Source organism: Hemicordylus capensis, chromosome 5, assembly GCF_027244095.1.
Source record: "Hemicordylus capensis ecotype Gifberg chromosome 5, rHemCap1.1.pri, whole genome shotgun sequence".
Taxonomy (NCBI): domain Eukaryota; kingdom Metazoa; phylum Chordata; class Lepidosauria; order Squamata; family Cordylidae; genus Hemicordylus; species Hemicordylus capensis.
This window is the reverse complement of record NC_069661.1, coordinates 186,014,304-186,028,407: the sequence shown is the minus strand read 5'-3', so window position 1 is coordinate 186,028,407 and position 14,104 is coordinate 186,014,304. Positions and strand designations below refer to the sequence as shown.

Below are 14,104 nucleotides of genomic sequence, written 5' to 3'. Positions count from 1 at the left end.
TGCTGGGTGGCTTCCAAAGAATCCCACACTCGGCGCACCTGCCGCTTCCAGCCAATCACAGTGACTGGAGTCATCGTTCTCCGGGCCCTTCCGACGTGAAATCGTTCTTATAGAAGTCATCAGCAAGTTTGATTCCATATTAGTTTAGGACCCAATTCGGATCAAAGGTTTCTTTCTCGACACTTCAACATTAAATTAGCATAGACAGGCTAAAATGACTGTCTTATCGTCAATCTGCTGTGTGAATGGTCACTGTGCTTTGCAGTGCTTACATCTGAGCGTTCCAGAGATGTGTTGCCGATTGTGCCACTTGAATTTCACAGCTTTTTGTCCTCACTGTTTACAGTTCCTCTGTCTCATATAGATGCCTCAGGGATGTAACTATAATAGGGCAAGGGGAGACAGTTTGTTTGTTTGTTTTTACATTTATATTCCGTTCTTCCTCTAAGGAGCCCAGAGCGGGATACATAGTTATGTTTCTCCTCACAACAACCCTGTGAGGTAGGTTGTCTGGGGGCCCACTGCCTTGGGGGGGGGACCCAGAGGCAAGCCACATGACTGACTCCCCCAGTCGCACCCGCCCGGGCTTCCTTCAGTTGTATTCATCCTCCGAAACTGATGTGAGTGTTAAGACTTGGAGCTACCAGAACAGCATGTATTTCTCGAGAACCATTAAATGACTTGCATAATCCACAATTTAAAAAACTTTTAAAAAAATAATTTAGGATGATGTTCATGAGCTGAGCTTCAGTGAGGGGGGGGCATTTTAAAATCTTGTCTCTGGGTCCACTCCAACCTTGCTACACCCCTGAGATGCCAACATCTAATGAAATAGGTTCTAGTTCACAAAAACGTATGCCATAATAAATCTTTCAAATCTGTTAATCATTCAAGACCTGTGTATGTGTGTATCTGTTGAAGTCGTGTAACAATTGAGATCACAGATTTTTACCCAGAACGTGATCTTAAATATGGATACACCAAAAAGTCCCATTACCGGGACTTAACCCCTAGCAAGTGTTATTAGTATTACAGCTTTAATGGGACCAATGTTTGGGATTTTCACGATGTAATAATGTATGTTTTTACGATGTAATAATAATGTTTGGGATTTTCACGAGTCCCTACAGAGATTCTGTGCCTGAATCAGCTGTACAAAAGGCAGAAATTCAATAAACGATGTTACCCTCCCCTGCTGCAGGGATGGGAAAGATGTACTGTTGGTTGATTGTTTTCCGTTCATGCCACTGGTAGCAGCACAGAGTCTTTGCCAGGAAAACAACAATGTGGCAACCTAGGTAGGAAAGTTGAAACTGTAGAAATAAGAACAACGGATCTGGGGGAAAGCTGTAACAGGCTGGAATGACAGATGTGTTAGAGAAACCGGAGAATTGAGCAAATGGGTTCAAAGAACCCAGCCCCCCAGCTCCACCACTCCCTATTTTCTTCATTATCTCCCTCGCTTCGAGAGGCCACTGAGCAGAGGGGTGAACACAGCCCCCTCTCCTCTAGCTATGCCCATTTCCAGTATTATACTTTTATTATCCCCTTCAGAGCCAAATATGGACTGGAACAGCCTGGAACACCCTGCAAAAGCCTGGGCTATTGCACATTTGTTAACCCTATAAGAGCTAGAATTGTGAGCCAGCTTGAAACAGACCAGAACAGCCCCCTAACAGTCAAGATGTATTCCCAAAACAGTGGAATGGGCATCAGACACCAAGGAAGAATATGGCAGCACTAACATATTTCCAGTCTTGCACTTTTATAAACCCCTTCAGTGCCAAAAATGAACTGGAACGACACAACAGCCTGAAACAGCCCAGAACAGCACCCATATATTACAGGACTCCATTCCCAAAACAATGGGTTGCAGACACTGGAGAAGAATATTGCAGCACCAAAATATTTCAAATCTTGCACTCTTGGGAACCCCTTCAGTGCCAAAAATTGTCTGGATGGGTCCAACTGCCTGAAACAGCCTGGAACGGCCCCCTAACAGTCAAGCTGCATTCACAAAACAGTAGGGTGGGCTGCAGACAGTGGAGAAGAATATTTGAGCACTGAAATATTTCCAATCTTGCACTTCTATGAACACTTTCAGTTCCAAAATTTGACAAGAATGGTGCAATGGCATGAAACAGCCCAGAATGGCACCCAAACTGTCAAGCTGCATCCCAAAAACAGTGGAATGCACTGCAGACACTGGAGAAGAATATTGCAGCACCAAATTATTTCCCATGTTGCACTCTTGTTAATCCCTTCAGTGTCAAAAATGGACCGGAATGGCGCAATGACCTGAAACAGGTGGTACAGCCCCAAACTGTCAAGCTAAATGACCTCAGAACAGTAGTACATCTGTTGGTCACCTCCAGACTTGACTACTGCAATGTGCTCTATGTGGGGCTGCCTTTGTATGTCGTCCTGAATCTGCAGTTAGTCCAGAATGCGGCGGCCAGATTGGTCTCTGGGTTATCTCAGAGAGACCACATCACTCCTATCTTAAAACATCTACACTGGCTGCTGGTAAGTTTCCAGGCAGAGTACAAGGTTTTGGTTATAACCTATAAAGCCCTAAACAGCTTGGGGCCTGGGTATTTAAGAGAACATCTTCTTTGCTACAAATCACGCCACCCATTGAGATCATCTGGAGAGGTTCTTCTGCAGTTGCCACTGGCTTGTCTGGTGGCTTATTCGGGGATGGGCCTTGTCCATTGCTGTCCCGAGGCTTTGGAACACACTTCCTGCTGAAATAAGAGCCTCCCCATCTCTTACAACTTTTAAAAGGGCAGTCAAGATGCATTTGTTCACCCAGGCTTTTAATTAGATACTGTTTTAATTGTGTTTTAATAGTTTTAGCTTTTTAATTTTAATTGTTGAAATGTTTTAATCTTTTATTGGCTTTTTTATTGTTTTGTAAACCGCCAGAGAACTTGTGTTTGGGCAAATGTATAAAATAATAATAAAATAATAATAAATAAATAAATAAAAAATAAGCTGCATTCCAAAAACAGTGCAATGGGCTGCATGTCAGAACCATTTTCAAGACAGGCATTTCCAGAAATGGATCTCAAGGGTTATCATCTACTATCAAATTCCTATCTTCGGCAGTATTACACATCTTCTTGATCCTTGTGTCTTCTTCGTCCTTGGTCTGGTTTGCATTTGAATGGGAAACAACATCTGTGAGCACCTTAAGATATTCCCTATAGGGGATGGGGCCCCTCTGGAAGAGCATCTGCATGTAGAAGGTTCCAAGTCCTCTCCCTGGCATCTCCAGATAGGGCTGAGAGAGATTCCTGCTTGCAGCCTTGGAGAAGCTGCTGCCAGTCTGGGTAGACAATACCGAGCTAGATGGAGTGGACCAATGGTCTGAGTCAGTAGAAGGCAACTTGCTATGTTCCTATGCTATGCACTTAATGGTCAAGTCAAGTAACATTTATTATGGTCAGAGACCAGCATAAAATAACACATTAAATGAAGATAATACTAGAGAAAAGTTACATGTTGATAGAGGTGATTGCAAATACGATGATAGATATTGTGAAAAGGCTAGAATTAAGAATAATTACAATTTTAAAAGAAACAAGCTACAATATTAAGAAACTAAAACCGCTAAGAATACTATTTCCATAATAAAATGCACAGAAAAGATAAAAAGGGGAATTTAAAATAGTAATATAGCTGAAAATGATTACATATGTGGTAGAAAGCTAGAATTAAAATTAAGAATAGTTAAAACGAAAATGGTTACCACAAATTGGAGTATTACAAAAAATGGTAAAGTTGCACTACATTAATCTAATAAAATATTATGCACTGCCATAGCGCAATTAGTATAATACTAAGAGTATGGAGGTGAGTGTTATCAAGAATCAGATTAGGGGAGCCCATCAGCTATCATCCTTCGCCGGATGCCAATTGCAGCCGCAAAGAACTTGACAACGATCTTTGTGGTGGGGGTGGGTTTAGAGTTAGATAGCAGCAATTGAGTATAGAAGTGACTTGTACGACCTGGAAGCTTGTTCAGCAGCTGGGAAATATGGGTGGCACGAATGTCTCTGTAGAACAGACAATACAGAAGGAAATGCTCAGTGGTTTCAATTTGTTCTGAGCCGCAGGGGCATAATCACTCTGTGTACGGAATCTTTCTGTAGCGACTCTCTATTACTGCTGAGGGGAGACCATGGCAGCGGGCCAGAGTGAATGCCCTTCTATGGTTTGGGGCCTCCAGTTGAGAGAGGTATGTTGCAGGAGAGGCCATATATCTAAGCTCCTAACTTATACAGAATTTTGGGACAGTGCTGAGATGCGCTTGACGCTCAGTGTCTGTGATGCGCTGTTTGATGATAGCTTTTGCCTGATCATAGCCCGTGTTGATCAGAGACAGAGGGGCGAAGCCCAGGGTAGCTAATTTCATCTCAATTGCCTGAGCCCATATAGAATGATAATCATCATGAAGGGTTAGAGGGGCAAGACCAATTGGACTGAGGGATAGTTTAAGCCAATAGGAGGGAGTGGCCACCCACACCCTAGCCTCAATCTTGATGAGGCCTGTCTCCAGGCGTAATGTAGCACTGGAGACACATCTTGGTACACACTGCGCTGCCCTGAGGAACTTCGATTGTACCCGTTCCAAAGTCGCGATATTGGGAAAAGGGCCCAATTGAGCGCCATAGAGTAGTTGAGTTACTGACTTGGCTTGGAACAGCTCAAGAGCTGCAGGGATATAGCGGCCTCCTCTTGTGCACATAAACTGAAGAATAGCAGAGGAGCTTCTCTGAGCATTTAAGGCCACATTATCTCAGTGGGCTTTTCTGGAGCCACCAGAATGAAAGACTACACCCAGGTATTTAAAACGAGTCACTTGTTCAATTTAATGTCCCTCGATTCTCCAGGAATGGATCTTGGGCCTCCTAGCAAAGGCCATTATTTTAGTTTTGCACTTAATGGAGAAACTGTGCAAGAAACCAAAGAAGAACACAATGGTTCTTTGTCAAGGTGTATGTCAGGACTCGTATTATCTGTCATGCCATGAGATAACTGAAGTTCCTTGCAGAATATACAAATGTCCAAAGTGTTGTGACTGACATAAGTGACAAAAGAAAAATATTCAAAGGCTACACTCTTTTCCTTTACACAGCCTTCATTATGATGGAACTTAATAGTGATGCTAACAGAAGAGAATTAGAAATGCTTAAAAAAATGATCCTAATTTCTTCAGCACAAAAAAGTAGTTGCTGACATTGCCATTCTAGTTATATTCCTTGATTCATGTTTTAAAAAGAATGTGGCTTCAGCAGGGGCAGAACCATCATTGGGCAAATGGGTTCAATAACCTGGGCCGCCACCACTCAGGGGCCGCAAGCACAGCCCCAGGCATGCCCCCTGAGTCTGATGTCAGAAGTGGGGGGCATTATTTTGGTCCAAACAGGGTCGTGGGGCTCCATTTGGAGCCGAAATTGACCCGCGCTGCATTGGCAGCACAGCCAGAGTGACTCTCCCTGCTTTAAAGGCAGGAAGAGCCACTCTTGGTCTCACTCCCAACACAGCAGGGCCGATCTTGGTCTCACTCCCAACACAGCAGGGCTGATCTCCCTCCCAAATGGGGCCACGCGGGGGCACATTGGCAGCATGGCCAGAATGGCTCTCCCTGCCTTTAAGACAGGAAGAGTCACTCCAGCCCACGCTGTCCAACGCAGTGCAGGCCGCTCTCCCTTCTAAACAAGGCCGTGCGGCCCCGTCTGTGAGGGAGACCATGTCCCCTGCTTCTGACGTCAGACACAGGGGCGTGTCAGATGTCAGACGTGGGGGCGGGGCCAGGGGTCTGCGGAGGCAGCTGCACATGGGCCACAGCCAGCCTCCCTACGCTGTTGGGCTTCAGATACTAATATGCTATATCTTTGGAACAATGAAAGATCTTTGAAATATATCAGAGTATGTATTTCTTATTTGCAAATAGATCCATCCTCTCTAATAAAGAGCTAAGTGAGTGTCTGTGCCTTTCGAACGTTGGGGATCTGCGTCCGTGTCTCCCTGGGCTGTTCTGGGCCTGCGCAAAGCGCAGGCCCAGAACAGTCCAAGGGAGACACGGCCACCGACACCAGGCGGCCATGTTGGGGCCGGGAGAAGAAGAAGCGGCCACCGCCAACGCCGGGAGGAGAGTGCGCGCGAGGCAGCGGCGGCGGAGCCGCGGCCACGGCCAGAGGTGGCAGTGGCCGCGGCGGGGCAACTGGCGGCGGAAGTGCAGGTGAGGCGGCGGCGGGGCGACTGGCCCCGATGGTGGCGGCCGCCACCGCAGAAGTGCGGCCGAGGCCGCAGCGAAGCTGCGGCCTCGGCAAGAGGTGGTGGGGGCGGGGGCCGCGGCGGGGCGACTGGCCGCAGTGGGGCGGACTGGAAAGGACTGGGCCCGCTGGCGGTCGCACTTCCTCTCCCGGCCCCACGGGCGGCCATTTTGCCCCAAACGTTGCCGTGGTTAAAAAAATTGCTGCCGCGGCCGCCACCACCAACCGCCCTCCCAACTGCCGAGTCCTCCTTACCCAGGCCAGTGTCCGTCGGGTGATGAAAGTCCTTAATTTAAGAGGGAGAGAGGAGCTCGCAAACAGAGCTCCTCTCTGTGCAAAGGCTCTGCCCGAACTGGCGCTATGGACGCAAAGGACGCAATAGGCGTCCTTTGCGCCCAAAGCGCCAGTTTGGGAAGAGGCTTTGCAGAGAGAGGAGCTCTGCTTGCGAGCTCCTCTCTCCCTCTCAAATTAAGGACTTCCATCGTCCGACTGACACGGGCCGGGGTAAGGAGGACTCGGCAGTTGGGAGGGTGGGCCGCGGCGGCATTTACATGGGCCGATTTGGCCCTTAATCATGGGGGGTGGGCCGCAAAGGAGAAATCGGGCAGCTGGGAGGGCGGGCGGGCGTTTTGGCCCTTAATCAGGTGGGGGGTAAAAAAACCTAGCGCCCATTATTACAACGGGCTAAAAGATACTAGTATCTCATAAAAGTATATAGCACTTAACATAGGATGTTTCAGGCCACTGCACTGTTCCAGGCCATTGCGCCTCAAACAGCCCAGAATATAGCAAAATCAGTGCTTGAATTACTGGGGGCAATTGGCGGGGGTAGAAGTAAAAGTAGAATCAGGGCTTGTAGATTTCATTAAGGGCCTCACTACCAGTGTTCTCTCTAACTTTTTTCATCTGTGTGCAGAATGAGTTTTGTTCTGGGTGGCAATATCAAGGCAGTGTATGCGCACATGCATTCAGAATGGAACCTTCCTTCCTGATTCAGCCTGAGTGGGATCTAAAATTAACTGAGCTGACATAAAAAACAACAACTTGTGAGCATGCACAGATGCATACGCCTTAGACTCAGAGGGAACACTGCTCCCTACCTTTCTCCCCATAATTTGAGCACTAGGCAGATTACCTACCCACCCCACATTTCCTTCCATCCCTGTTGTTAAGGGTGTAGCCACTAATGGGCAACCGGGTTCAAAGAACCTGGGCTGCTGCCCCTGAGGGGCCGTGCCTCGCGGCCCGGACACCCCTCCGCGCCTAACGTCAGATACAGGGGGGCTGGTTTAGCTCCTGAGGGGGGCCGCTTGGCCCAGTTTGGGAGTTAAATGGCAGCGCGGCCAGGAGCGGATCTTCCCTGCCTTAAAGGCAGGGAGAGCCACTTCTGGCCCCACTTCGAACGCAGCGCTGGCCTGAATCTAATTCCTGAATGGAGCCACGCAGCCCCGTTCGGGAGCCAGACCACGCCCCCCGTGTCTGACATCAGATGTAGGGGGCTGGGCGAGCGGAGCCACGGCAGCGGCTGGACACAGGCCTTCGTTGGTCTGGCTCCGCTACTGTCTGTTATGCTCCCGATTGTATATTATTATAGATTTTAGCATACAATATAAAAAATAGGAGGCGCTTTTGACACTTGCACACAGAATTTAGTCGTACACATCTTAGAAACAGAATAAGCTAATGCATATCTTCTCCATAGACCCTGTGGACTTTAAAGAAGGCCTTTACATGTGTGATGCTTTAGCAGAAGTGAAAAGACCCCTCGTTCTCCCTGATGCCTGTGCAAGCTTCCTGAACTAAGTGGCTAAAAAAAAATAAAAAATAGAACGGTGAAATAATTCTTTGGTAACAGGGCACTTTCGACCCAAAGCGGCTGAGAGAGAGAGAGGCTGAGGCAACCCAACCCAACCACGTCAAAGCCCAAGGGCAAGGTGGGCTGGTTTGCGCCCTCCTAGCCCTGTTTTGCCACCTGTCCTGCACCCCTCTTTAATTTCTAGACAAAGATAGACCTGCAGGGGGTGTAGTGGAAGGGGGGGACATGCAGAGAGAGCGCTGGTACTTCTTGGCGTCTCTGACTCCTGGGGTGGTCATAGCCATGCGGACAGGCATGGAGAGCGCTTGCACTTCTGAATTTGCAGCTACAGTACATCGCTGAATATCTATTGTATTCCATCCAGCAGTATTTGTTATGTTTTAGAATCGTGTCCCAGTGGGGATCTTGTAGAGAGTGTGGGGGAGCAGAAAATGGAGTTGTGTCCGAATAAACTCTTAATTAAATCTATATAAGATTATTTTGTATTTGTGAGGGGAGCAACTATAAAACAATACCAGAATTCAAGTCTGAAAAAACACCACAGTGTGGTCTGAAAAACAAGCCTTTCGGCTCGATCTCGGAGCACTGTCTGCATTTATCCAGCGGGAAAGAAGAAAATGCACTCTCTAAGTGCTCAGAAGGAGCACATTTCATCTAGCCTAACTGCATACGCTCCGCGGCCAAGACTAACATCCCAGCCACAACACGAGTCAAGGCTGAGCCCTGCATATGACGGAAGCAACTTGGCGCGGGCCAAAGCGAGGCTCAAAGAAGTTTCGGCTTCGGCAGTGGGCGTGGGACTCGGGGCAGGAGAAGGGCGGAAACCGGGCACACCACCATCTCCAGTGACCGCGGAAGCTGCCAGAGCTTTCCCGACCACATGACTCCGCCTCGCCTACGGTTCCACCACTCAGCTTTCCGAGGGGGCGGGGGCGAAAAGCGCGCATCCCTTCCTCCCTCCCTCCCGACTCCGTCTCGCGCGCGGTCAGGTGGTGCAGGTCTCGTGCGGGTCTCCTCTTCTTCCCCTCCCGCTGCGCGTTGAGCCCGGGTTCGAGGATGGCGCGCGCTTTTCCTGCTGTTTTTGTGTTTGCTGGGCCTCTGCTGTGGCTCCTGCTGGCCCTCGGTACCAGCGTGTGGGTCAGGTGTGACGCGGCCGCCGGCGTCAAAGGGGCGCGGAAGCCCAATGTGGTGCTGCTCCTGACAGACGACCAAGACACGTACCTGGGAGGAATGGTAATGTTGCACTGTTCGACGCGCCTTGTCTTTCTCCGTGAGGAGTTTGGGGGCCTGTGGCTGGAGGAAAGGGCCCAGTCGTTGCTAAAGCTGGGGAAGGAATGGTTGGTTGCAAGGGCCTCCCCACTTATGCACTGCCTTGGAGCCTGTCGGAGGGCGTTCGTGCGTATCTGAAGGCCCCTTGGCTGGACCAAAACTATTATAAAGTTATTAATTCTTATCTGACGGGCCTATCCATCTCCTTGGTTTTTAATAGCTCCTCAATAGTAAAGACAGAGTGCCCTGTGTAGGAGCTGCCGGTGTTGGAGAATGAACCGAGATGTGAAGAGTAACGCAGCTCATATTTTCTTTTTGTTCAAGAATTAGAAGTCCCTTATTCTGTAAGTACTTAAAGTCCATTCACAAAGCAGTTAAGTAGCTCCAGGAAAGGTACTTGAAAAATCTGCTTGAAAGGTACTTGAAAAAAACCTGTTGAGTCTCTGACTGTGGTAAATTAGCTAGTTGCATGCATCTGCCCCAATGTTGCAATGGCTTTTTTGGGATACTACCTCAAATGTTCAATAAGTTGTATGAGTGGTATAATAGAAATTGAATGTTGTGTATGGCACAGGCAGTAGTTTATATGTATGACTAGCTCAGAGACTTTGTGTGTGACTTCCTATATTCAGGTTCCTTGTATTGATCCATCAGGCTAATTGTGTAAGTTGTATAAGACTTTCTAGTGTAAATAATTTTCCAAGAAATTGACTTTCTAAATATAAAGTGATAAACGTTTAACTGGTGAAACAGCATAGGATGTATATAGAAATGTGCTTGGTTGCTTATTAGAAGAACCAAGTAATTTATTTGTTAGAAAGGCAAGTAAGGGTGGTGTTTTAATGAAAATATTAATTGCCTTTCTATCTGGGTCAAGCCTTTAAAAAACAAACAAAAAAACCCACCATAGGCTCTCTCTGTTCAAGTGCTTCCAGTAGATGGGATGGAATCTTGGCTAGCTAGTGAACTTTATGCTAGTGGAAATGCCTTGCATCCAGGAAAAAAAATGGAGTTTCCCTGAAACCCAAGAGGCATTTAAGTGCAGTGTGCACACAGCACCTGCCCTCTGTGCTGGTGTATGTTTCTTTCTGAAGAATTTGAACAAATGAATGTTCAAATATTATTAAATGTAAATAATGTTGTGACTTCCCACCACAACAGCTGAGTGACCATAGTTAAAAATCATATTTTCAAAGGCAGCAAGATTATTTTATGTTAGATTTAATTCTTAGGAACAGTTGTGTTAATTTAGTAAAATAATTCATTTGAACATTTTTATGAGAAGTCTCTTCCTTTTGGTCAGCTTTGTTAATACATTTGAAAAGTTCCAATGCATGAAATAACTGTAGCAAAATATTAATGGCAACAGCTTTATGGTTCCACACGTTTGCTTGGTTTCCCCTTCTGGGTAGAAAACTAGAGGTTTTTGTGGGGTAGGTGCGTGGGGGCCAAAATAAAGAATGGCAGCTTTATTGATTGGGAACTTCAAAATTACAGGTGTGAGGAAGGTTACTACTTCAAATAACATTTCAAGTGCAAGAAGAACCTCAGTGTCTGAAATACTGTTTCTGATATTTAACGTGTTCTCTTAGAATTTTTGTATATAATTTTGTTGTAAATTGCTTGGGGTACTTTGTTAAGTTCACTCATAAATAAACTTTTGACCTCTAAGATGCAGTGTGCTTGGGTTTTATTGCTGAAGTGCAGAAAATGAAATGCCAATTAAAATAATCTAGCTTAAATAGAATGTGTTGCTATTTTGAGCATGCACTTGATTAAAAAATATTCCAATCTTCTGGTTTGTACAACTGTTGTAGATTTTGTTTCTTCTGTTTCAGACACCACTGAAAAAGACCAATGCTCTTATTGCAAAAATGGGGATAACCTTTTCAAATGCAGTAAGTAGTGAAATCAGGCCTTGCCTGCATTAGGATTTGTAGAGAATGGTTATCTTACAACAAAGTTCGATTGTATCATGTTTGTAAGAAAACCAAAAAGTGAAAGAGGAGACAGATCTGGGAGAAAGATTACATAAATTGGCACTTGAGGCATGGAGGGTGCTGGGCAGAACTGTCACTTTTGCAATGTACTCTTTCTCCAAGGTGTAGAAAGGTGACAATTAATTCCCCTATCTAATTCTAATTCCTAATTCCCCATTTCAAAAGGCATCGTAGAACTAGAGAAAGTTCAGGAAAGGGAGACTTAAGTGATCAGGAAACTAGTGCGTCTTTGCTAAGAACAGCCATTCTCAGCTGTGCAGCACTGCCACCTGAAACACTGGTCCCAGAAGACACGGTTCTTCTGGAGTTGTCACTCTGGTGTTCGGCTGCTAGTCTCCATTTTCTGTCTGATCCCATTCAGTATAAGCCTAACCCAGACTAACCCTGGCTTAGTTGAGCCTAAGGGAGCTACAGGCTTGCACACTCTCCTCTCTCTCACACACAAGAATGAAAGAACCTGCAGATCTGTATTGTGTATATAAGCTTGGGGAACTGTGATTTGTTAACTAACTAGAGTTGGAAGAAAACAGGATAGCGAGCTACGTTTTTGCTCTGGCTTGATATCCTGACTTGTTCTAACTAATAAGCAAACTGCAGTTCCCTTAGTTAATGCATAATGTGGAACTGCAAGTGGTTAAAAGTGCAGTTTAAAAGAGCTGGTTTTGTGGCAGCAAGCATAAATTGTCCTTTTTGCTAATTGGGGTCTAAGAAGCAGACTACATGTGAGCACTTTAAGATAGTCCCTTTAGGGGATGGGCCTGGCAGAGACTCCTGCCTGTGATAGAAGCCACTGCCAATCTGTGTAGACAATACTGAGCTAGATGGACCAATGGTCTGACTTGGTAGAAGGCAGCTCCTATGTTCCTATGAAAGCTTTAACTCTCCTATAGCATGTGAAGAGAGGGGAGGGGTAAGTGTACAAGCCCACAGCTCCTTTTAGGCTCATTTATGTGATTAGCATTCCATCTGAACTGGGCCTGTTGTGGTCAGAGGTGGGGGCTGGAGTGACAACAGCTCTTTTCTGTTTCCCAGGAGGGAACTGCCCTAGGGTGGTCTGGCAGCAGCTACTTGGGAATTAAGCACTAATCCTGAAATGATGGTTATCCTCTCTGTAAATCCTGGAGGAGACCACCTCCAAATGGTATAATGCGCAGTGTGATATTTAGACTGTGTGCCTTGCGTTCCAATCCTTGCTCAGCTATGTACTTGCCGGTTGGCTTTAGCAAGTAGCAAGCTTTATGCTTTGATTCTCTATTAGTAAAATAACACTATTATCAATCCTCATATGGTTTGTTAGGGTGAATTTGGTGAGGAATATAAGTTCCCTTGCACACTACAAATAACTTCATTAGTTATATGGTATATATCTACCATATTAAGACAAAATAACCCTTGTTTCCATGTTCTCTTAACTTTGTTCTCTAGTATGTGCCCAGTGCATTGTGCTGTCCCAGTAGAGCCAGCATCTTGACGGGAAAATACCCACATAACCACCATGTTGTCAATAACACTTTGGAGGGAAATTGCAGCAGCAAATCCTGGCAGAAGATTCAGGAACCATATACTTTTCCGGCTATTCTCAAGTCTATGTGTGGCTATCAGACATTCTTTGCTGGGAAATATTTGAATGAGGTATGCTTTTATATAGTGTACTAGATCTTTCCTGATATAAAGTGCTTGTACAGGTATTAAGGACCTTCATATCATACTCTCAAGAAATACAGGTGGGATTTATGAGAAAGGGGGATATTTTCTTTATTTCTAGAATTGTTCAGAAATGGCAAGAGTAGTCTTGCTTAATAAACATAATACAATTTAAGACTAAGCTATTCATTATTAAGACTAGCTTGGAAAGCCACCTTTTCTATTATGGCCATCCATGTGATAGCCATAACAGAAGAAATTCATAAGCTAGAAATTCATCTGTTGGGAGCTGCATGCTGTCTGGATGTCCCCAGTCATGTGAAATCTCCATGCCAGTTGTCTTCAGTATGTTCACTGCTGCCATGAAGATTCTCCATGCGGTTGGGGCATTCCACATGGTCAAGCATCAGTTGCTGGACGGAGCCAGCTTTATAAAAGAACATGCCTAGCAGTTATAGCTCAGGATTTGCATTGCCCCAAATTTGGAGTGCTGAGTCTAGAATGGGGGCCAATCCAGCATGGGCTTTGGCAATCCAGAAGACAGACACAGTGAAGCAGGGCATAAAATGGACTTCCAAGACTTATTTATTTATTTATTTGTTGCATTTATATACCGCCTTTCGTTAAAAGACAACCCCAAGGTGGTTTACAAAAGTTAAAACATACAATAAAAATATTAAGCTAAAAAATATAAAAACAACCAAATTTAAAATCTATAAAATACAAGCATAAAAACAATACAACCGGTAAAAACTTTACTTTGACATGCAGTGGAGTGGGTAATATTTGAGGGTTTCTTTTGCATGTCTAATTAGGCTTAATTTCTCTTGTAGGAAGTCTCTCTCCACTGCAATAATAGCATTAACTAGTCTAGCATTGTTAGCATGTTATATGTATACCATAAAGACTATAGTCAGTCTGTAAATCTAGTTTGATGCATGTATCTGAGAGGTAATGCCAAAGTGAAAGGAAAAAATATTTTGATGGCCTAATAGGGCCACATAAACACTTGTAACAAGTTGGTACATGTCCAAAATGCTATTGATGCATTCTTGCTCATTATAAAATCAAAACCAAAGCGCTGCAGGTGG

General features: G+C 45.4%; 1 protein-coding gene across 1 annotated transcript in view; it reads left to right on the top strand.

Moving 5' to 3' along the window:
• Positions 1 to 9,629: 9,629 nt before the first annotated feature.
• Positions 9,630 to 14,104, top strand: part of GNS (glucosamine (N-acetyl)-6-sulfatase) — a 38,386-nt gene continuing 33,911 nt past the window's right edge. Inside the window, exons 1-3 of the mRNA XM_053256504.1 lie at positions 9,630 to 9,713; positions 11,208 to 11,267; positions 12,795 to 13,001. Of these exons, the coding sequence (XP_053112479.1) occupies positions 11,244 to 11,267; positions 12,795 to 13,001 (231 nt within the window). The 5' untranslated portion in view covers positions 9,630 to 9,713; positions 11,208 to 11,243. The remainder of the gene's footprint in view (positions 9,714 to 11,207; positions 11,268 to 12,794; positions 13,002 to 14,104) is intronic.